Genomic DNA, 25,124 nt, shown 5'->3' with positions numbered 1-25,124 from the left:
CTTGTTAATGTGGAATACTATTATAAATGACATAGAATTTCTTGTCAATGCAGACGGCTTCTAACAGAACGCCTCTTTGTCCCGCTTTTGTAGGAGTCGCGTTAACCGGCGATGACCGGTATTTTATCGGTAAAAATGACAAAATACAGGAAAGGAAATCGGCAGCTAGTCACACTTGCTGATTTATATTTCATTCGACAAACTCTTTCGTACAAAACCAATGCTTTCACTGTGTACGAGGCTTGATTCCACTGGTCGGCGTAGAATATGGCTGGTTTCAGTGGAAACAACGACACTTGAACAGTATTGGCGAAAACCGGTAATTACCGGTATTTTACTGGTTGAAATGAGAAAATACCAGACAATAATTGGCTGCCGGTGTAACACGAAATTTTTACTCCACGAAAAATTTACTCCGGAGTAAACAATTCGTACGAAATTCTTACTCCGAGTACACTTTTCGTACGAGAAAAGAACTCCCTAAGGCACGAAAAAATTACTCCCTCCACGAAATTTTTACTCCCCATTTTTTTTACTTCCAGTAAAAATCTTGTACGCAAAAATGGGATGCGGGCGAAGGGATAATGCCAATAAGTGATCTCGCGCAAACGAATGTCGCGCTACCCTCCTTCCACCCCTTCCACCACCAAGACTAACAGGGGACAAGGGAGTAAAAATTTCGTACACCTGGCATGGGAAGTTAAATTGCTTGTGTTGGGGTGAAGTAATTTATTCGTTATTTATTCGTCAGGGGAGTAACATTTTTGTACGAAATGTTTACTCGGAACTCACCGGTCTTGGGGAGTAATTTTCTCGTGTAATGGGGGAGTGCTTTTTTCGTAAAGGGAGTAATTTTTTTGTACGAAATGTTTACTCCGGAGTAAAAATCTCGTAGGAGTAATTTTCTCGTGTTACAGGTATAACCTACCGGTCGATTTTTAGAACTACCGTTTTTTTCGCTGGTAAAACAACAAAACCAGTACTCTGAGTTGGACTCTTACTGGTTCCAATGACCAGCCTACCTTTTTTTTCTGGATGGTTTTCATCATTAAAGTTTGTGTACCAGTTTGAACAAATATTAGCGCCATCACTGTTAAATCTAAAGACAAAGAGTTTTGAAATTTGCTCAGCGCCATCACCGTTGCAAAAGAAAAGGCACACCAAGATAGAAATGCTCTATCATCATTCAAACGCCTCGGAATCGAACAACTTAATTCTAACAGCATAACTATATCATTGACTTATTCCACAATGTTTTACTAGTGGTTTTGGCTGAAAAAAACATATTTCCACAGGTTGACTAAACTGAGAGAATTAAATCTGTCCGGAAAAAAACACAAATAGGTTGAAGGGTCATGAAAAACCAACCAACCAACCAACCAACCAACCAATCCACAGGCGGATAATATAAGTTATTTGTATGTTCGACCACAATATTACATTTTACACAGATCAGAATAGTCAGTGTCCGCCCGGGACCTCGCCAGCGGTCGAGGAGAACAATGACTGTCGAAATCTGTGTAAAATGTCATATTTTGGTCATAAACACAAATAACATTTATTTATCAATCGATTTTAATTAGCATTCCCTTCGTCTTTACGATAGAATGCCCACAAACATGCACTCTTTTATAGTTTCGGCTATCCGCCCAATTATGAGTTTTTTGTCGTCACGTGGATCTACGAAGGAAAATCCATTGCTCAATCGATACATTACCCCTCTAATCAAACCAACGCCAAGGTAAACAGCACATTAAATTCTACAGCTATCGCCTACAAATCTACTTTCCCTCTCATTCTTTTGCAGTGTTTGTCGGGCATTGATCAAGCCGTTTTATTCCACCAGCAGTAGGTGTACACACGGTTCGGTATGGCCGCCATACTGCATACACAGCCATCAGTGGTTGAGTCAACTCTGACGCTGTTTCCATGGCAACGAGTACGTAGCTCCGTGTGCGCATATAACATGTTTTGTTTGCTCTGATGATTCGGGCAAATTCTTTCGTTTGCAGTTCTGTGTTGAAGTTCGTGGCTGAATTAACAAACACAGAGAGAGAGAGAGAGAGAGAGAGAGAGAGAGAGAGAGAGAGAGAGAGAGAGAGAGAGAGAGAGAGAGAGAGAGAGAGAAAGAGAGAGAGAGAAAGAGACTCAGAGAGTGAGAAAGATAAAATCAGAAAAAGAGAGGGGAAAAAAGAGTCTTTGAGAGTCAGAGAGAGAGAGAAAGAGAGATGGATGGATGGATGGATGGATTGTTTAATTGTATAACAAGTGGATTGGTTTTTACAATGGTAAAAAAAAAGGAAATATACAAAAGCAGCATTTCACGTAATCAAATCAAGAGAGGGAGTCTTTGAGAGAGTCAGAGAAAGAGAGAGAGAGAGAGAGAATTGAATTGAATTGAGAGAGAGAGAGAGAGAGAGAGAGAGAGAGAGAGAGAGAGAGAGAGAGAGAGAGAGATAGACTTTTTGGAAGAGAGAGAGCGAAAGAGAGTCTCAGAGAGAGAGAGAGAGAGAGAGAGAGAGAGAGAGAGAGAGAGAGAGAGAGAGAAAAAAGAGAGAGTCAGTGAGAGAGTCAGTGAGAGAGAGAAAAGAGCGTCTTTGAGAGAATCAGAGAAAGACAGAGAGCGAGAGAGAGAGAGAGGGAGGGAGGGAAGGAAGGAGGGAGAGAGAAAAAAAAGAGAGAGAGAGAGAAGGAGAGAATCTTTGTGCAGCGAGGTTAGTATGTGTGTGTCCTCATACACTATCATACAGACGATGTGACAGTCACACTTATTTGTATGCATATAAAGCAACGGGGATCGCGTACCCGTAATTTCCTGTATTTTACCTGTTGTACTCTTGCATTACCAGAAATGAAATCGTTGGTTTTATCATTCATATTCCATGTGCCAGAGTTTCCCCTTGGAATGTAACGTAACCAGTATGAACGTTGAAATCACTACAGCTTCTGCGGTGTGATTTTCTTCAAAAAGAAGAACGAGAACGCTAAACAAAAACACATTGAAGTAACAGACAGGACAACAGAATACAACCCTAAAGTCTCGTTCGCTGAAATACACAGCGTATACAGAGGGCCCCAAAGGGTTTAAAATCGTGATCGTGATTGGCGTTTTTTGACCTTTCTGTGACCGTGATTGCCGAAATTTCCATTTCTGTGATCGTGATGGGACTTTGCTCGTGATCCGTGATGACAAAAAAAATTAAGTCTCGTGATCGTGATCGTCATTTGTTTTCGTGATCGTGATGGGCATTATTGTAAAGCATTTTATTTTCAACGTACATTTTTCACAGCTGTATCACGCTATGATCCCCTATTCGTCAAGGAGCCAATCCCGATTGAAGGGAAGCAACAACACATTCAGAAATATGATTTTGACAGCGATAGCTTCCCTTTAAGAGAACCAATCACACAAAAAAAGAGATCCAATCAGAAGGCGAATTGCAAAAGTCTGCCAAACTTCATCCAATGGAAGGGCTTCGTGCTAAAGTTTTGAGTGTATTAAGTCAAATTCGAATTCGAAGATCAAAAATGGCGTGCAGCGGTACTGTCATTGAACTTCTGTTATATTTTGTGGATTCAAGCCAGACCAAAGCATGCGGCGAGAATGCCTTCCTTGATGGAAAGGTCCGGCTACGGGTCCGTCTCTCCGAAGACGAAATGTCAAGGTATGTTGATCTATTATCAGGGCCGGACTAGGTAAGTACTAGGGGGGGGGGGGGTTACAGATGGGGGAGATGGGGGTCCAGGGGGCCGCGAAGCCCCCTTGGTGGGGGTTGCAAGGTGGCGAAGCCCCCTTGAAGCTGAACGTTTTTTGATGTTTCTGGAGGGAAAGGAAGCCTCTCCTTGAACGAAAAAGGTAAATTCGACAGCAAGCTGTATAGGCAATGAAAAAGAATTGAGATTGTAAGGACTCATACTTTTCATCACAAAAATCGTTGAAGAAAAATGTCTTTCGAAAGGGGGTGAGAGGTGCGATTTCTCCTCGGATTTCATGATGATCCAGATGCAACCCCCCCTCCCTCCCCCACAAAAAAAGAAGAAAAAAGCGTTCGGGAGGTACATGCTTAAAGGCATATGCACTCGATGACTATACACGCTAATTGCTTTACCAACAGCTGGAGACATGCTAAATTAAGTTCCCTGCAAAATATTGTGGTCTAGGACCCCTTCAATGTTGAGATATGTTAATTTTCATTTTGATCTGGATCGTCCTATTTATAGATTTGCCAACAGAGGTAGCGTTGACGCAAGGGAAATAACTCCGCGTCTTTGTTTACATCCAAAGTTTTTGAGACTCTAAAACAAGCTGTAATGCATGTATATGGTCCGCGCATGGCGACATATCGTCATTACATGGTCTTATGGTGCGTTTGACATCGATTATGGGCAAACTACACTTTGTAAACACGGGAGCGCGTACATATGCCTTTAAGCCAGGGGGGGGGGGTGCGCAACCCCTGTACCCCCCCCCCCCCCCCTTCCTTAGTCCGGCCCTGTCTATGTTGCTCTATGACTGTTCTGAATGTAGGCAAAGATCTTGAAATCTTTGAGTTTGATTGAGATCATTGACATTGTCAACATTGCCACGTCCGGCTGTCACTGCTCAGTGTGACCTCGACTGGCTCGAGTCTGATCGAGTTTGAGTGTAGCCAAAACCGAAACTAGAAATGTGTTTTTCATCCCAGCAACGTGGACACGCTTGGCATAGATTCTAATTGTCGCTTCTTTGCATTAAGCTTGGATTTATTTTAGCGCCTGTAAACTTATCAACAATGGGTTAAATTCAGGAACTATGGCGGGGAGACGTGCCAGTTTGGGTCACTTGATCCTCATGTCAAAGTCGATCAAAGTCATGTTCGTTGGGGATTTTGTTAATATAGACTCTACCATCACACATACATGTACTTTAATTTCAATCCACCCAATAGTTTTTGAGAAAATGGGTTTAAAAGATTTAGCTCTGGAAATGTGAAATTGTGCAAGTATATATTCATGTGTGTGAGTGAGGGTGTGGGAGTTGAATGTGTATGAGTGTATATTCCTTCACCCACCTTCATGATTCCTAGACTGACCTTTAGTCAGGATTATAGACTCTACCATCACACATACATGTACTTTAATTTCAATCCACCCAATAGTTTGTGAGAAAATGGGTTTAAAAGATTTAGCTCTGGAAATGTGAAATTGTGCAAGTATATATATTCATGTGTGTGAGTGAGGGTGTGGGAGTTGAATGTGTATGAGTGCAGGGGCGGATTTGGGGGGGGTTACAGGGGTTCCGGAACACCCCCCCCCCCCCCCCGGCTGTCAAAAAAAATTAATACTAACTTTAAAAGAAATAATGAATGGCTGCTGACACCAGTTGATCAAGTTTAAAATCAAGGATAAGCCATAAATTGTTCATAAAATAGCTAAAACTCTTCAGTTCTGGGGGGCTAAGCCCCCCCAGACCCCCCAAAGGGGCCTTGCCCATGTACCCCACAAGGTCTACCCCTGGACCCCAGGTTGTAACCCCCCCCCCCCTCTGGCTTAACTGCTCCGCCCCTGGAGTGTATATTCCTGTGAGTGTCTGTATGAGAGAGAGAAAGCGAGAGAAAAAACAATGAAAACAACATTCTTGTTACTGATTACAAATCATGATATGTATTTCTATGTGTGAATGAAAGAGAATTAAAAAAATATAATAAAAAAGTGCAACAGTTGTCACTTTGTGTTGAATAAACAATAGATCCAGAGGAGCGAATAACTGTGTGGTTGTGTTTACTTTGACACGTGCTTTCTGTACATGCAACTTTTACCGTGACCGTGATTTGCCACTGGTGTTCGATTCGTGATCGTGAAAACAAAAATCAAGGTAACTGTGATCGTGAAAGCTAAAATTTCCCTTCCCGTGATCGTGATGATAAGCTTTGGGGCCCTCTATACAATCTGATATTCTGCAACAAAGGCCTTTTTGATAGCATGGCAGCGTTGTTGTTCTTATAGTGCTCTTAAATGCTTTGACCATCGTCTGAACACTGATGAATCACCGAGCACTTTGCTGGGTCTTGTGACGTAGTGTTGGCGAGTTGTTGCTTTGAACTAAGCTGTTGGGACTGACTGACTATTAGGGTTTAACGTCCTAGTCTTAGACCGGTTGGCCTATATTGGGACAGGTATTGGTAATACGCTGAAGATATGGTGTGATGCTTTCATTCGAACATGTCCGCTGTGGTTGTCTTCTTCGACACACCAGCATTGGGTTTGTCTCGTCAAAGTATCGAAATACGATCATGATAATCAGAGACGAGAGATGATGCACGCGTGTCTTCGTGTATTCCAAGCCTTGAGACTTTCGCTGTGAATTTGTGATCTTTTTAGTGCGCATATGTGCACACGGGGGTGTTCGGACACCGAAGAGAGATCGAACCCACGCTGATAGCGACCAACTGGCTACAAAGCCAGCGCGCTACCAACTGAGCTACGTCCCCGCCCACGCTGTTGGGCAAAAGCTACGACAGTAGTTAGACATTGAAAACTGTATTATCTCAAATGAGAAATTAATGTTTGGTGTGGGGAGGGCCGATCAAGATCAGCAGTGATCATATATGGTCCTGCGTTTCCGTGGTTACCACACCATATGGCAGACGTATAGCTCCCTGCACCGGTGTAACATCCCGTTCTGACCCCCACCTGGGGATATTTTGGGACAACTACTAGCGAGAGGCGTGTCTCCAAGCATGGAAGGATACCGCTTGCCAATGATTGGCCTATAAAACCACGTGGGAAAGCTTGCCTCAATGTTGCCAAGAGAAACAGTTCGATCTGTCACAAGTCATACAAACCTGACAGAGTTATTTCCCAATATCGCCTATTTTCTGTGTGTAGTTATGTGGAAGGATGCTGTGACTCGACTTGGACCTGGGCAGGTCTGAGGTGACCTACACAAGGATCTACGCTTAGACAGGAAGCTAAATACCTTTAGAGTAAAGGGGGTTGAAAAAAGCGATGCGACCAAACTGAACGAAATTCCGAAAGAAGCATATTTAAAATCTCTGAATTCTGAGAAAAAAAAGTTTGTTGTTTTTTCTGTTGAAATCAAAAACTTATGGTCAAGCAAACAAAAGTGCGCGTTAATTTGAACCCAGATCCAATCATTCCCAACATAAAGACTAAAATGAGAGTACTTTTGCACAAAACCACTACATGTTAAGAAGACTCTTGTCGCAAATGTCTACACTACCCATTTTGACATCAAACGAGCAAATTAAGGTAAATGTAACACGCAGCAAATAATCAGCTCAAAATATGTTACAAGGTCAGACAACCCCCCGCTAGCAACAACTAATGGAAGCAGTAAAGCGTAAAATGACACAATCAAAAGACTTACACATTGACGTGCAACAGGCACTTGAAACAGGGTGGGTGGGGGCAGGAGAGGTGCATTGTTGGTGAGCTGTCATGCTTTGTGAAATGAAGTAGAGCTCACAATCATCCCCCAGCGGCGAAATATCGAATCTTCCCATTTCGCCCCCGCATTGAAGGAGCCGACTTCATGCTCTGCTTATTTCCAACCAATAAAGTGTCATATCACCGCATCACACCGTGGCATATCGCCCCCACCCCCTCCCTTCAGACAATGATGGCTCTCCAAGTCAGTTTGACAACCAACAAGAAGGGCAAAGCCCATACGACTCACATGCTTGACCTTGACCTTTACATGACCTTGACCTTCAGGGTCAAGGTCAAATAACTAAACCTAGCAATGACATCATACACTAAGAACTGCTTTACACTTTTTTCCTACCAAAATACATGTGACCTTGACCCAAGGTCAAGGTCATCCAAGGTCATGCAACACAAAGCTGTTAATTCAAGACATAGGAAGTACAATGGTGCTTATTGGCTCTTTCTACCATGAGATATGGTCACTTTTAGTGGTTCACTACCTTATTTTGGTCACATTTCATAAGGGTCAAAGTGACCTTGACCTTGATCATATGTGACCAAATGTGTCTCATGATGAAAGCATAACATGTGCCCCACATAATTTTTAAGTTTGAAACAGTTATCTTCCATAGTTCAGGGTCAAGGTCACTTCAAAATATGTATACAATCCAACTTTAAAGGACCCTTGCGACCTTGACCTTGAAGCAAGGTCAACCAAACTGGTGTCCAAAGATAGGGCTTACATTGCCCTGTATAGCATACATAGCTAAGGTTGCCATTCTCGATAACTTCAGAAAAAAATGCGAAAATGTGAAAAATGGTCGTTTTTAAGACAACAATTACGGCCCCTGTGACCTTGAACTTGAAGTGAGGTCAAGTTGCCGCACATGTTTTTTGAGATCTTGTAACCATACACCATCAGGCCACATCAGGTGTTGATAGACTTAATAGTGTCCAAGAAATATCCAACGTTAAAGTTTTCCGGACGGACGCCGGGACGGACGGACGGACGGACGGACGGACGGACGACTCGGGTGAGTACATAGACTCACTTTTGCTTCGCATGTGAGTCAAAAAGGGTAAAGGGTATAATAATAAGACTATTGACTCAGAGTCGACGAACACACACAAAAACGCGACACTGCTCCTTGCAAATGTGTCTGGGACAAAGTCTTTGGTTTCTGCGATATGGCCCGGCGGGATGAAGACGGCGGTTCGGGAGGCGGCTTTCAGTGAGGGAGCGGTTTAGGACGTCCGACAACCTCCCTCACAACCCCCCACCCCCACCCCCCTGCTCTCACCCATGCATGCAATTATAGAGAAACCCGGCATATAGACCAAGACAAGCAGTACGGACCCGTGGTGGCTCTGCAGAAGACCACTATTGTCTCCAGAGCTGGAATCGAAGTGTAATAAGGCGATCGACAAAAAGAAGAAGAAAAAGAAGAAGAAGAAGAAAAAAACTCACCGATTTTGGGAGGCTGCTGGTTTGATTCACTTGATGAAGGCGTCGTTGTTGTTTGCCCTCCGACCATCATCGCCATCAGCACAAACATCAACATCGACATCGTCAGTCGTCGATACGCCACGATGTGTGATTTCCACCTCATGGTAGTGCGGTGTACAATTTCTCACAGCTGTGTGCCGTTCGCTGTGTTGAAAAACGTGTTGTTTCAATAATTAATATGTTGCTTGTTGGTTGCGCAGGGCCTTTGTCAGCTGCTGGCACAATCATACTGTCGACAGTTCAGCTGCCGTTTACATTCGGACAGCTCACATGCTGGGCCGCATTGGTTCCTCAGCCAGAAACAGCAACAGAACCAGCCTGGCTGCAAAAATATAAAGAAAAGAGTCAAACAAATTCAACCAAAAGTTATTTGTTACAGTTATTTTTAAATTTGCTTTTCTTTATGGTGTGGATACGTTTTCAGTAGTCATTACTCAAACTACACTGCGCCTGCTTATAGTCATCTAGTTTCTTGTTTTGGGTTGTGGACTTTGGGGCCGTTCCATCTGAACATTGAAATGAAAATAAAGATTTCAAACAACATCGCCAACTATAACAGTACAGCGCGCCAAGAATTAAAACCCAAAACCTGTCCCTTTGTCTCACTCTAATATGCTTGGTTTGTTTTCAATTTGAATTTATCATAGTGTTACTCGTAATACATGTATTAGTATTGTTACATCCGACATAATGATTGTCAGTTTCATTTCTCATCTGTCTTGGTCACGTAGGCTTGATACATAGGCTATTTAATAAGCGTTCGGTTCAGTTCGTGTCCCTTTCGTCTTTCTTATTATTATTGTATCATGTTTAAAATGAATCAAATCTATTTTTAAACCAAAACCTGTCCCCAATAAATGTCGTCTGGTCAGCATCAGATGAGTCTACTTATTGTTTACCACCTCAACAAAAATACGATACAGCGTTTCACAAATCGAAAGGTCATTCAGTAAGCACGCAGGTGTGTCAGTGTCAGAGAAGAGTAACTATCAGAGAATCTACCAAACAATTAGCCTCAGAACAGTCAGTATATTGTCTAGAAAATGAGACAGTCTTTCTTTGAAAGCCTGTTCAGTAAGCACATGCAGCAGAGTATAGTAGAAACAAAATATCAGTGCAAAGCAAAACAGTCGAAATTTCGGTTAAAAAAAAAAAGCAACCCAAAAAAAGCAATAATCAAACGAGTTAAAAGTTCATATCTTGAAGTGAACTTTTTATATTTTCGTAAAGCTAAGTTTTAATAAGCAGACTTTTCAAAACAAAACAAATCCCGGAGCAGAGTGAGAGACGTCGACCTTTCGGTGATAAAAGAGGGGGGGGGGGGGGGGGGAGGGGGGAGAGAGAAAACAACGATTCGGTAGGCGTACAGGTCTGAAGTCTAAAAAAGAGTAAATATCAGAAGTTAATTTTTTTTTTTAAACACTGTTATCCCCTTAATGTATTGACTAACCTTTCGTGTTTTTTTGTGTTTTTGTTTGTTTGTTTGTTTGGTTGGTTGGTTGGTTGGTTGGTTGTTTGTTACATTTACACAAGTTTTGACTAAATGTTTTAACATAGAGGGGGAATCGAGACGAGGGTCGTGGTGTATGTGTGTGTGTGTGTGTGTGTGTGTGTGTGTGTGTGTGTGTGTGTGTGTGTGTGTGTGTGTGTGTGTGTGTGTGTGTCTGTGTGTAGAGCGATTCTGAGTAAACTACTGGACCGATCTTTATGAAATTTTTCATGAGAGTTCCTGGGTATGATATCCCCAGACATTTTTGTCATTTTTTTTTTTATAAATGTCTTTGATGACGTCATATCCGGCATTTTGTAAACGTTGAGGCGGCACTGTCACACCCTCATTTTTCAATCAAATTGATTGAAATTGTGGCCAAGCAATCTTCGACTAAGGCCGGACTTTGGGATTGCATTTCAGCTTGGAGGCTTAAAAATTAATTAATGACTTTGGTCATTAAAAATCTGAAAATTGTAATTAACATTATTTTTTATAAAACGATCCAAAATTACGTTTATCTTATTCTTCATCATTTTCTGATTCCAAAAACATATAAACATGTTATATTTGGATTAAAAACAAGCTCTCAAGATTAAAACTATAAAAATTATGATTAAAATTAAATCTCCGAAATCGATTTAAAAACAATTTCATCTTATTCCTTGTCCGTTCCTGATTCCAAAAACATATAGATATGATATGTTTGGATTAAAAACACGTTCAGAAAGTTAAAAAGAATAGAGATATAGAAAAGCGTGCTAACCTCCTCAGCGCTACCGCTACCGCGCTTTTCTGGATTGTCAATTTCACTGCCTTTGCCACGAAAATGCAGTGCGTTCAGTTTCATTCTGTGAGTTCGACTGAGCTTGACTAAATGTTGTATTTTCGCCTAACGCGACTTGTTTGTTATATTTAGTCAAGTTTTGACTAAATATTTTAACGTAGAGGGGGGAATCGAGACGAGGGTCGTGGTGTATGTGTGTGTGTGTGTGTGTGTGTGTGTGTCTGTCTGTCTGTGTGTGTGTGTGTGTAGAGCGATTCAGACCAAACTACTGGACCGATCTTTATGAAATTTTACATGAGAGTTCCTGGGATTGATATCCCCGAACGTTTTTTTTCATTTTTTTGATAAATGTCTTTGATGACGTCATATCCGGCTTTTCGTGAAAGTTGAGGCGGCACTGTCACGCCCTCATTTTTCAACCAAATTGGTTGAAATTTTGGTCAAGTAATCTTCGACGAAGCCCGGACTTCGGTAATGCATTTCAGCTTGGTGGCTTAAAAATTAATTAATGACTTTGGTCATTAAAAATCGGAAAATTGTAAAAAAAAAATAAAAATTTATAAAACGATCCAAATTTACGTTCATCTTATTCTCCATCATTTTCTGATTCCAAAAACATATAAATATGTTATATTTGGATTAAAAACAAGCTCTGAAAATTAAATATATAAAAATCATTATCAAAATTAAATTGTCGAAATCAATTTAAAAACACTTTCATCTTATTCCTTGTCGGTTCCTGATTCCAAAAACATATAGATATGATATGTTTGGATTAAAAACACGCTCAGAAAGTTAAAACAAAGAGAGGTACAGAAAAGCGTGCTATCCTTCTTAGCGCAACTACTCGCTCTTCTTGTCAATTTCACTGCCTTTGCCATGAGCGGTCGACTGACGATGCAACGAGTATACGGTCTTGCTGAAAAATAGCATTGCGTTCAGTTTCATTCTGTGAGTTCGACTGAGCTTGACTAAATGTTGTATTTTCGCCTAACGCGACTTGTTTGTTTTTGTTCTTGTTTTTACATTTAGTCAAGTTTTGACTAAATGTTTTAACATAGAGGGGGAATCGAGACGAGGATCGTGGTGTATGTGTGTGTGTGTGTGTGTGTGTGTGTGTGTGTGTGTGTGTGTGTGTGTGTGTGTGTGTGTGTGTGTGTGTGTGTGTGTGTGTGTGTGTGTGTGTGTGTGTGTGTGCGTGTGTGTGTGTAGAGCGATTCAGACCAAACTACTGGACCGATCTTTATGAAATTTTACATGAGAGTTTCTGGGAATGATATCCCCGGATGTTTTTTTTCTTTTTTTCGATAAATACATTTGATGACGTCATATCCGGCTTTTTGTAAACGTTGAGGCGGCACTGTCACACCCTCATTTTTCAATCAAATTGATTGAAATTTTGGCCAAGCAATCTTCGACGAAGGCCGGACTTCGGTATTGCATTTCAGCTTGGTGGCTTACAAATTAATTGATGACTTTGGTCATTAAAAATCTGAAAATTGTAAAAAATAAAAAAAATTATAAAACGATCCCAATTTACGTTTATCTTATTCTTCATCATTTTCTGATTCCAAAAACATATAAATATGTTATATTTGGATTAAAAACAAGCTCTGAAAATTAAAAATATAAAAATTATGATCAAAATTAAATTTTTGAAATCAACTTAAAAACACTTTCATCTTATTCCTTGTCGGTTCCTGATTCCAAAAACATATAGATATGATATGTTTGGATTAAAAACACGCTCAGAAAGTTAAAACGAAGAGAGGTACAGAAAAGCGTGCTATCCTTCTCAGCGCAACGAATACCCCGCTCTTCTTGTCAATTTCACTGCCTTTGCCATGAGCGGTGGACTGACGATGCTACGAGTATACAGTCTTGCTGAAAAATTGCATTGCGTTCGACAGCTTGACTAAATGTGGTATTTTCGCCTTGCGCAACTTGTTTACATTTAATCTAGTTTTGACTAAATGTTTTAACATAGAGGGGGAATCGAGACAAGGGTCGTGGTGTATGTGTGTCTGTGTGTGTGTGTAGAGCGATTCAGAGTAAACTACTGGACCGATCTTTATGAAATTGTACATGAGAGTTCCTGGGTATGATTTCCCCAGACAGTGTTTTAATTTTTTCGATAAATGTTTTTGATGACGTCATATCCGGCTTTTTGTAAACGTTGAGGCGGCACTGTCACACCCTCATTTTTCAATCAAATTGATTGAAATTTTGGCCAAGCAATCTTCGACGAAGGCCGGACTTTGGTATTGCATTTCAGCTTGGAGGCTTAAAAATTAATTAATGACTTTGGTCATTAAAAATCTGAAAATTGTAATTAAAATTTTATTTTATTTTATTATAAAACGATCCAAAAACACTTTCATTTTATTCTTCATCAACCAGGTCATCATTGTGCGCCTGAGAACCGGCCACTGCAGACTCAGGCAGCACATGTTCTCAAAATTCCACATTGGGGACACGGCTGTTTGCCACTGTGGCATCGCAGACATGACAGTGGAATACCTCCTCCAACACTGTCCAATCCACCAGAAACTACGAGTAGAAACATGGCCTGCGGACACACCAGTTCAGGAGAAGATCTTCGGCACCCTGCGGAGTCTTCGCTGTACTGTAAACTTCATCAGAAGTTCCGGAGTCCCTTCTGAGCGATCGAGAAGAAGAGAAGATTCTTTATCATTTTCTGATTCCAAAAACATAAATATGTTATATTCGGATTAAAACAAGCTCTAAAAATTAAAAATATAAAAATTATGATTAAAATTAAATTTTCGAAATCGATTCAAAAACATGTTCATCTTATTGTCGGTTCCTGATTCCAAAAACATTATAGATATGATATGTTTGGATTAAAAACACGCTCAGAAGGTTAAAAAGAATAGAGATACAGAAAAGCGTGCTATCCTGCTCAGCGCCTCCACTACCGCGCTATTCTGGATTGTCAATTTCACTGCCTTTGCCACGAGCGGTGGACAGACGATGCTACGAGTATACGGCCTTGCGGAAAAAATGCAGTGCGTTCAGTTTCATTCTATGAGTTCGACTGAGCTTGACTAAATGTTGTATTATCGCCTTACGCGACTTGTTATCCTTTAAAGCAGACATGTAAAGATAACAGGCAAGATCACGACTGAGACAACCTTTCCAAAACCCCTTTTCGGTAAAAAAAAATTAAAAAAAATAAAAACCACCCGTTCGAACATGTTCAGAGTGCAGCAGAGGAAGCCATACCTAGTGACCCTGGTAACAGATTGGACAAAACTGCGTTGAGTGCGTTTTTGCTCTGTGTTTAAGGTAGAAATGACATGTTTTACCTGCTCGCGATCAATAAACGCTGTGAAGCTGTCATCACACCAACTATACTGTTCAAAAAAAGAAACGCATAGTTGCTACTTGCCAAATTTGTTTTATTTTTCGAAAAAATTAACAGAAAATCCAATATTTAGATTATTTGTTTGAAATTTGGTATGGACACAGTTGAATGCACACACAGTTCATTTGCATCTTCAAATCAATCAGTCAATCAATACGATTGGGTGCCGAGGCTGTCAAGTCCGTAGGGGGTGTGACTGCCTTGAGCAGCAACAACTGCCCGGCACCTTCTGGGCATGGACTGGATCAGATGCCGGATATCTTGCTGTGGGATGGTGTCCCACTCCTCCTGAAGTGCCTGCAATAGATCGCGGTGATTTGCCGGCGCTTCTTCTCGCCTGCGCACACGTCTGTCCAATTCATCCCAGAGGTGTTCTATCGGGTTCATGTCTGGCGACATGGATGGCCAGGGAAGCACCTGGACATGGTGGTCGGTGAGGAACTGGGTGGTGAGTCGTGCTGTGTGCGGGCGAGCGTTGTCCTGCTGGAATATGGCATCCTGGTCAGCCAGAAGAGGAAGGGCGTGTGGGCGCAGAATTTCCTCCACGTATCGCTGGGCAGTTATGCGCCCTTGGACGTGCACCAGGGTGCTCCTTCCAGCGGTATTGATCGCCCCCCACACCATGACGCCTCCACCACCATGAACGGGTGCCTCATCCACACAGTTGGGCGCGTAACGTTCGTTTACTCTCCGGTAGACCCTCCTCCGACCATCATGTCGCTGGAGCAGGAAGTAGGACTCGTCGCTGAACCACACGTGTCTCCAGTGATTCCGGACGGTCCAGCGAAGGTGCTGGTTGCCCCACTGCACTCGGTTCTGGCGATGGCGGCGGGTGAGGACAGCTCCTCTGTGAGGTCTGCGAGCTCTCAAACCAGCTTCATGCAGGCGGTTCCGCACGGTCTGGTCCGATAATCGGTGTGGCCCGGGGAGAGCCTGGACAGAAGATGAGGCCGACAGGAAACGATTCCGGAGGTGGCGGAGCCGTATGAAGCGGTCGTGAGCAGCAGTTGTCGCCCTTGGTCTTCCCGCTCGTGGCAAGTCAGCAACGGAGCCAGTGGCTTGAAACCTGACCCACAGTCTACTGATGGTGCTCTGGGACACGTGGAAGTGCCTGGCGATTGCACTTTGACTTTGGCCTGCTTGTAAACGACCCAATGCAATTTGGCGGTCTTCTCTGCTCAATCGGGCCATCTTTCGTCGCTGAATTGTCGTCTGATTTCTTTGTGGCGAACAATCCGCTTTTATGGGTTTTGGAAGACATGGTGAGAGCTCAATATTCCCCGAGTTTCACGAGATTACACTGAAGCATGACGAGTGGTCATGCCAAATGAGCAATTTTGACATTGTAGCCACTGATAACGCATGCGTCACGTGCAGAGCTCACTTGTGGCAATGGACGAAAGGTCGACGACCAGATAAACATTTTCTGCAGTTTGGTGGATATCCTTGTAGCCATATAACTAAATTAACCAAATATTACAAGCTATGCGTTTCTTTTTTTGAACAGTATACATACACTCTTTTTTCGTCTTTCTCTCTCTCTGTCTCTCTGTACTGTCTCGGTCTCTGTGTCTGTGTCTCTGTCTGTCTGTCTGTCTGTCTCTCTTTCTCTCATACACACACACACGGCACACACGCGCGCGCGCGCGCGCACACGCACACACACACAGAGTGCATGCTGCAGCGCTTTTGGACATAGACTTTGCTGATGTTTGTCAGTTTTACACGGATCGCGTGAAACGGTCAGTTTCGGTATTTTCCCGGTAAAAATCTCAAAAATAGACAATACAAGCAAACTCACCCAATATATCGATAAGAACAAGCACACAGTCAACAACAACAACATTAAGCAAGCAAGCGTGCTAACTACTTACAATAGCACGGGGGATAACCGGTCAAATGCCGAACAGAAGCCGAATGCCGCTCATGACACGTGTGAAGGCAAGTTTTGTCTGTTTTCTAGGTATTGTTTGATTTATGTCGGGATTTAAGGTAAGCTACTGATTCAGCGATGACTAAATTTGTTTCTCGATGCATAAAAAGTCAGGGAGCGATTGATATTTGCCCGTAAATATCCTTCAAAGCTGAAAATGTCCGCGATCGAGCACCGGAAATGGCTGTTCGATGGGTTTTGCAAGTAGAAATGTGCTTTATTTCACCAAATCAGCTCGTATTTGGTATGGGTACGGGATTCTAGAGGACGAAGGAGTCATAAGAGGTGCAAAGAAGTGCTATTTGGGAGTAGAATAAATCTTCCGAGACAGTAGACAAGAGAAGGTCATATTTGAGAGAGGAGCGCGTAGGCCGATTGTCTTTCCGACAAGCGAATGATACAGCAGATTAATCATTCGTTTTGACCAGAAACCTAGTCTCTAGTTTTTATGAATGAGTTTTTTAATTAAAACAATCACGAGAACTCTCTCGCTTAGCCTAATGGCTGTTCGATGGGTTTCGCAAGTAGAAATGTGCTTTATTTCACCAAATCAGCTCGTATAAATTTGACATCGGTTTGGTATATATATATATTTTTTCTAATCCTACCGCGAACTGGATAGCAGACGCGGCACGACTGTTGCACCACACTTTGAAGTAATCCCACACTTTGAAGTAAATTACTTCAAAGTGTGGGGATGTGCCCCACACTTTGAAGTAAACCCATTTTTTACTTCAAAGTGTGGGGGGATCTTCCCACACGTTGAAGTAACTTACTTCAAAGCGTGGGACTTTTGCATTGCCTGTTTGAGCCTGATGATTTTGTCAAAAAAATGGCAGTCTTTTGGATGAGTGAACAGAAAAAGTGAGCGAGCCAAGAAACATAGTGATGTTTGTTATCAGGCTTTAAAGGCATATGTACGCGCTCCCGTGTTTACAAAGTGTAGTTTGCCCATAATCGATGTCAAACGCACCATAAGACCATGTAATGACGATATGTCGCCATGCGCGGACCATATACATGCATTACAGCTTGTTCTAGCCTCTGAAAAAGTGAGGATGTCAACAAAGACGCGGAGTTATTTCCCTTGCGTCAACGCTACCTCTGTTGGCAAATCTATAAATAGGACGATCTAGATCAAAATAAAAATTCAAATATCTCAACATTTAAGGGGTCCTAGACCACAATATCTTGCAGGGAACTTAATTTAGCATGTCTCCAGCTGTGGGTAAAGCAATTAGCGTGTATAGTCATCGAGTACATATGGCTTTAAGCAATGTCCCATTGTTGAGTGTGACGAAAACTCGTGGTGACGATTTTAAAACATGTTGGGTCACGCATGGTCCAATCTTACATGGTCCAACCTTACATGGTCCAACATTACATGGTCCAACCTTACATGGTCCAATCTTACATGGTCCATATATATTATTGGACCATGTAAGATTGGACCATGTAAGATTGGACCATGTAAGATTGGACCATGTAAGGTTGGACCATGTAAGGTTGCACCATGTAAGGTTGGACCATGTAAGGTTGGACCATGTAATATTGGACCATGTAAGATTGGACCATGTAAGGTTGGACCATGTAAGATTGGACCATGTAAGGTTGGACATGGTAAGGTTAGACCATGTAAGGTTGGACCATGTAAGGTTGTCCATGTAAGGTTGGACCATGCAAGGTTGGACCATGCAAGGTTGGACCATGTAAGATTGGACCATGTAAGGTTGGACCATGTAAGATTGGACCATGTAAGATTGGACCATGCAAGGTTGGACCATGCAAGGTTGGACCATGTAAGATTGGACCATGTAAGGTTGGACCATGTAAGATTGGACCATGTAAGATTGGACCATGTAAGGTTGGACCATGTAAGATTGGACCATGTAAGATTGGACCATGTAAGGTTGGACCATGTAAGGTTGGACCATGTAAGGTTGGACCATGTAAGGTTGGACCATGCGTGACCCAACATGTTTTAAAATCGTCACCACGAGTTTTCGTCATACTCAACAATGGGACATTGCTTAAAGGCATATGTACGCGCTCCCGTGTTTACAAAGTGTAGTTTGCCCATAATCGATGTCAAACGCACCATAAGACCATATAATGACGATATGTCACCATGCGCGGACCATAATACATGCATTACAGCTTGTTCTAGCCTCTGAAAAAGTGAGGATGTCAACAAAGCCGCGGTGTTAGCTCCCTTGCATCAACGTTACATGTGTTGCCAAATCTATAAATAGGACGATCCAGATCAAAATGAAAATTAACATATCTCAACATTGAAGGGGTCCTAGACCACAATATTTTGCAGGGAACTTAATTTAGCATGTCTCCAGCTGTTGGTAAAGCAATTAGCGTGTATAGTCATCGAGTACATATGCCTTTAAAGCCTGATAACAAACATCCCTATGTTTCTTGGCTCGCTCACTTTTTCTGTTCACTCATCCAAAAGACTTTGCCATTTTTTTTGACAAAATCATCAGGCTCAAACAGGCGATGCAAAAGTCCCACGCTTTGAAGTAAGTTACTTCAAAGTGTGGGAAGATCCCCCCACACTTTGAAGTAAAAACTGAGTTTACTTCAAAGTGTGGGAAGATCCCCCCACACTTTGAAGTAAAAAATGGGTTTACTTCAAAGTGTGGGGCACATCCCCACACTTTGAAGTAATTTACTTCAAAGTGTGGGATTACTTCAATCAATCAATCAATGAGGCTTATATCGCGCATATTCCGTGGGTACAGTTCTAGGCGCTCTGCAGTGATGCCGTGTGAGATGAAATTTTATACGGCCAGTAATTGCAGCCATTTCGGCGCATATTTACCTTTCACGGCCTATTATTCCAAGTCACACGGGTATAGGTAGACAATTATTAACTGTGCCTAAGCAATTTTTGCCAGGAAAGACCCTTTTGTCAATCGTGGGATCTTTAACGTGCACACCCAATGTAGTGTACACGGGGGGGGGGGGGGGGGGGGGGGGGGAGTTCGGACACCGAAGAGAGTCTGCACACAAATTTGACTCTGAAATAAATTTCCGCCGAACCTGGGATCGAACTCACGCTGACAGCGGCCAACTGAATACAAATCCAGCGCGCTACCAACTGAGCTATATCCCCTTCAAAGTGTGGTGCAACAGTCGAGCCGCGTCTGCTATCCAGTTCGCGGTAGGATTAGAAAATATATATATATATACCAAACCGATGTCAAATACGAGCTGATTTGGTGAAATAAAGCACATTTCTACTTGCGAAACCCATCGAACAGCCATTAGGCTAAGCGAGAGAGTTCTCGTGATTGTTTTAATTAAAAAACTCATTCATAAAAACTAGAGACTAGGTTTCTGGTCAAAACGAATGATTAATCTGCTGTATCATTCGCTTGTCGGAAAGACAATCGGCCTACGCGCTCCTCTCTCAAATATGACCTTCTCTTGTCTACTGTCTCGGAAGATTTATTCTACTCCCAAATAGCACTTCTTTGCACCTCTTATGACTCCTTCGTCCTCTAGAATCCCGTACCCACACCAAATACGAGCTGATTTGGTGAAATAAAGCACATTTCTACTTGCAAAACCCATCGAACAGCCATTTCCGGTGCTCGATCGCGGACATTTTCAGCTTTGAAGGATATTTACGGGCAAATATCAATCGCTCCCTGACTTTTTATGCATCGAGAAACAAATTTAGTCATCGCTGAATCAGTAGCTTACCTTAAATCCCGACATAAATCAAACAATACCTAGAAAACAGACAAAACTTGCCTTCACACGTGTCATGAGCGGCATTCGGCTTCTGTTCGGCATTTGACCGGTTATCCCCCGTGCAATAGGAAAGCATGCTCTCTCTCTCTCTCTCACACACACACACACACACTCTCTCTCTCTTTCGGCTTCCTCGCTCTTTCTCCCTATCTTGTGCACAGGGAAAATAAATAGCGGACGTAGAATTGGTAACTGGTAATACCTGCCAGTTGATACCGTGGAACCCCTAGTTTAAGACGCCTCAGACCTCCTCTCTTTTAAGACCTTGCTTTTTCACATTTTCTCTTCATAAACTCTGTCAATTTACCTTCATTTTAAGACCCTCTTCCTCTTAAAAACTGATTTTCTAAGATTTGTGGAGGTCTCACAAGAGAGAGTTTCACTGTAGTTAGTTTGACCGCCTACTGTCTGACATATATCATGCATTCAACGTGTTTTACACTGGGTTTGACTGTTTGGTGTACGTGACAGTCATCAGTAACATTTTTGTGAGATCAGAAATATGGATCGATTGAACATTGGATTTGGCCTTCCTTGAACCATGCGACGTCAGAGTCCGACTAAAACTTGATATGTGTTAGGTCCATAGCCCAGACTGCAAGAGTGCATGTACGAGTGTGTTCAGTCATAAACATTTAAAAAAAATCTTAATTCTAACGAAAAACCGATTGATACAAAACTGTTATTTGCATTTTTGACCAAAATATGACATTTTATACAAATATCTCGACAGTCATTGTTCACCTCGACCGCTGGCGCAGTCTCGGGGGAACACTGACTGTCTCGCTCCGTGTAAAATGTCATATTTGGGTCAAAAATACAAATATCAGCGATCAGCATATCACCACTGTATTACAAGTACAGCCGGTAACAGGTGTCTGTTCTCTGCGGGCAACTGGCACCAGGCAACACGTACAGTACTGACCCGCATAATTCTCACCTGTCTTGGACATCTACTGACTGACAACTGTCAACACTGAAAACTACCTGAAATCCGGCCTCCGAAAACGGAGTTCGGCTACCTGTGTTACGGGGTGATTGAAAACGTTTGCATAGGTAATCTTCTCGTTTAAATGACAGTCATCTTAATTCTCTGTACAAAGCGGCTCCGTGACTGTGTAAACGCGAATACGCCCCAAAACAACAAACAACCACAGCCACGAAGAGCAGCTCGTTTCATACCTGTCCACTGTCCCAAACTAGCCTTGAATGATTAGACTGCACGACAGCCGGAACTATGTCGAGCCTAGAAAACCGTAAAGCAAGGCTTACCTTTAATTCTCTTCTGCAGAGCGCACAGTTTCTGGATGAAGGCGACACGGAAGCGGAAAGCGGGACTAATGACACACACAAACACAGCTTCTCTGCTTTATATCAGACCTAACTCCATATAGCACACGCTCGGCAACTATACGCTGTACGATTATCGATAATCAAGTCATGGACACACCGCTCCCAGACTCCGGTCGCGCTCAGGTGCGTGTGGGCTGCTGTACTTTGCGTGCGCGCTGCGGGAAAATTCCTCTGTAGATCTCTGTAGACTCTAATGCATGCGCATGCATTATTTATTTATGAATTATGATTGTATGGACGCTACGCGAACTCGCGCTAATATGTAATTATATCGTACGTATTTTGAACAAAATGACCATAAAATGTGCTCACCAGAAACATTGACATTTTGACATGATCATGAACATGGACCGGTTTCGACACCGAATCCTCAAATTAACTGGGCGAAGACGACAACGCGAAGTATACTTCGCGTATCTGGGGGCACAAAGCTTAAGCACTGAGTATTCGGGGAGAAGACTTCGCGAAGTCTTCGGGAAGTCGACTTCGAGCTCAATTTAGGACCGCCTTAAGGTCTTTGTAAGCAAATAAAAGGAGAGATGACAAAATGTATTTCCTTTTATTTGCTGACGAAGACCTTAGTGTCCAAACCTGTCCATGTTCGTGTTCAGTTTTAACTGAATGTCCATGTTTCTGGTGAGTAAATTTTTCTTGTTATTTTGTTCTAAAACTTAGCAAAAAATTATTGCAACAAATTTTTCACCCAAATTAAGGCATTAATTCCCGTGTAATTTCATTAAAACTTTAGATGCCAGTTAAAGGCACAGTAAGCCTCCCGTAAACCATCACCGCAGATACTGTCAGGCTTTTACACACAGTACAACACCCTTCCATTTGAACAGCTCACCGAACGGGAACATCCTAGGTGCCCTACGTAAAGAGCGAGCAATTTTCAAAGAATTAATTTTGCGGATTGTCTCCTCACACAATCGGACCGTGGTGCGTTTTGGCGCTAGACCTAACTTTTAAAATCTAAATAATAAATTGACAGCTTGTTACACAAACATTCTTAAATCATAAAAGAATTCTTTTTTCATCAAGACAAGATCAGTACAATTCGAAGTTTTGAAAGTTTGAAAAAAGAAAAGCCCGGAAGCAGGGTCACGCAAGGTCGTGGTTCTCGTAGCAGACGACGGTTTATGCCTATCGCCAGTTCCTCTGAACAGTCAAAAGCCATCGCTAGAGTTCTTGTGAACCACAGCTGTTTGTTTCGTGCATAGTCAAAGGGGCATATATAATAACGTGCTATTGCATATAAGCTCACAGCGAATTACAAACTGACGACAACATTGTGAAAAAGGGAAACTGGATCACACGGGTTCACGATGGCTCAGGGGTAAGATAAACCACACAAAAATAAATTCTTTGAAAATAGCTCACTCTTTACGGAGGGCACCTAGGATGTTCTTAAGCGGTGAGTGTTTAAATGAAAGGGTGTTTGTACTGTGTGTAAAAGCCTAACAGTATCTGTGATGGTTTACGGGAGGCTTATTGTGCCTTTAAGGCCGTTCACTTGACTATCAGGATCACTTTTTGGATTAAAGATATCTTTTACAGGGATCACGTGACCGCCGCTCAAATAAGGATACCCTCAAAATCGACCAGACAAAAACGAAAGGGCCCAATTAAAAATCGACAACAAATCACAGGCCTGCCGTATGTCCCTCTGTCCGTGGACAAAAAACTTAACGTTGAGGTTATCTCGAATGTTTTTCAAGCTAGATCTCTCAAACTTTGCACACTTTTAGGGTTTGATGATCTGACGAAGTGACCCCAGTTTGGTTGACCCTCGTCAAATTTTGGGGTCACAGCCGGGTCATGTTTGTTGCATAAAAACTTAACGTCGAGGTTATCTCGGATGTTTTTGAAGTTAGAGCATTGATACTATGCACACTTCTAGGGTTTGAAAATCTACCGACTTGACGTTAGTTTGATTGACCCTCGTCAAGTTTTGAGGTCACAGGGGGTCATGTTCGATTCATAATAACTTAACATTGACGTTATCTCAGGCGTTTTCGAAGCTAGAGCTTTGAAACTTTGAACACTTGAAGGGTTTGAGAATCTACCGACCTGACCCTAGTTTGGTTGACCCCCGTCACATTTTGGGGTCACAGCGGGATCATGTTTGTAAAAGCTTTATATTGAGGTTTTCTAAGTTATTTTGTTTGTGGGCGTGTCAATATATACAGTCATTTTGGAATGATTTGTTAAACCATGTTAAAAACAAGAGGCGAAGCCATCAAGGCTCACGTAAGAAACAAACAGTAACACAAACTCAATCACTGACTCCGTCACACATACACACACACACACACACACACCACACACACAGAAAGAGAATAGGTGAAACTGTGCAAGAAAGCGAGACACTAGATCTAGATCTGTCTGTCTGCATGTACACTAGTCTCGGCCCGCTCAAAATAATAATGACCGAGACTTTCAGTACTTCCTTCGCGTGACGTCTAACCCTCTTACGTCATAATGTGACGTCAATGTAATGTGACGTCTTCAAATGTTAGAGTTTCTACCACAGACATACACACGCACGCACGCACATACGCACATACGCACGCACGCACAGACAGACAAAGTTACGATCGCATAGGCTACACTTACGTGAGCCAATGAATGTCATAATGTTGAGAACATATTTTGTAATGAAAAGTTTATTTTGTTTGGTATTGATCAATATTTCAAAAGTAGTACAGTTTTTGATTTTATAATATTAAATGCCTTTTTTATTTATTTATAAGTGTAAGTATGCAAAAGCTCTTCCTACAATGGCTGCATCTAAAAGAGATCTGAGAAAAAGGTATTTGGTAGCCGTAGGTAAAATTAATTTTACATATAATAAATTTCTCCTGGAGTGGTACCCATTTAAACCTCTGATATTGTCAAATGATTGATTGTTTTTCTGATTGAGTTTGTAAGGATGAAATTTGGTTTTGGAGTTAATATGAGGTTAAAGATGTTTTTCATTTTAGACTTGGACATAAACATTGTCGGTTTATTTTGCAGCAGCTTAACAGAGAACAGCACTCAGTGGTTACCAGTAGTTTTGCAAAATAATCAAATAGAAAGATAAGAAAGGAGACGAAGAGCTTGTTTACATAATTTAGAGATGTATCAATTGAATAGTATGGGCTGTGTGACTGTATGCTTTATTGTGCTTTCCCGTTGTTTTTGTTCTTGTATTTTTGAAGATGCATATAGCATAGTTTTGCATGTCTGATGTTATTTGATGTTGCTGTCTGATGTTGTCGTGTACCAAAAAGAATTAAAAACGTGTTAAAAATAAAAGAAAAAAAAGGTATTTTGGGAGCAAAAGCCTCCAAATTACAGGAAATTGTAGGTGTTGGTAAATCAGCAGACATGACCCAAATTTGTCTTTAAAACGAAAACAATTCTTTATTTAACGAGGGTAATAGAGTAAGCCGTGGTCTGCTTTTTTACATCTGGCCCTCGCCC

The 25,124-nt window shown here is 42.0% G+C and overlaps 1 protein-coding gene across 2 annotated transcripts in view; it reads right to left on the bottom strand.

Annotated features, from left to right (window-relative positions):
- LOC138981946 (ionotropic receptor 25a-like) overlaps positions 1 to 21,771 on the bottom strand; it is a 46,822-nt gene extending 25,051 nt beyond the window's left edge. For both annotated transcript variants that reach the window (XR_011460744.1, XM_070355130.1), the window contains exons 1-2: positions 21,576 to 21,771; positions 8,897 to 9,257 (exon numbers count right to left, since the gene is read on the bottom strand). Coding sequence is in view for 1 of the 2 variants with exons in the window: in XM_070355130.1 (XP_070211231.1) it covers positions 8,897 to 9,038 (142 nt within the window). In the remaining variant the exon portion in view is untranslated. The remainder of the gene's footprint in view (positions 1 to 8,896; positions 9,258 to 21,575) is intronic.
- Positions 21,772 to 25,124: the final 3,353 nt, after the last annotated feature.

This window comes from Littorina saxatilis, linkage group LG12 (assembly GCF_037325665.1).
Source record: "Littorina saxatilis isolate snail1 linkage group LG12, US_GU_Lsax_2.0, whole genome shotgun sequence".
NCBI lineage: Eukaryota > Metazoa > Mollusca > Gastropoda > Littorinimorpha > Littorinidae > Littorina > Littorina saxatilis.
Note: the sequence above shows the minus strand (reverse complement) of the source record. Positions and strands in the feature narration are given on the sequence as shown.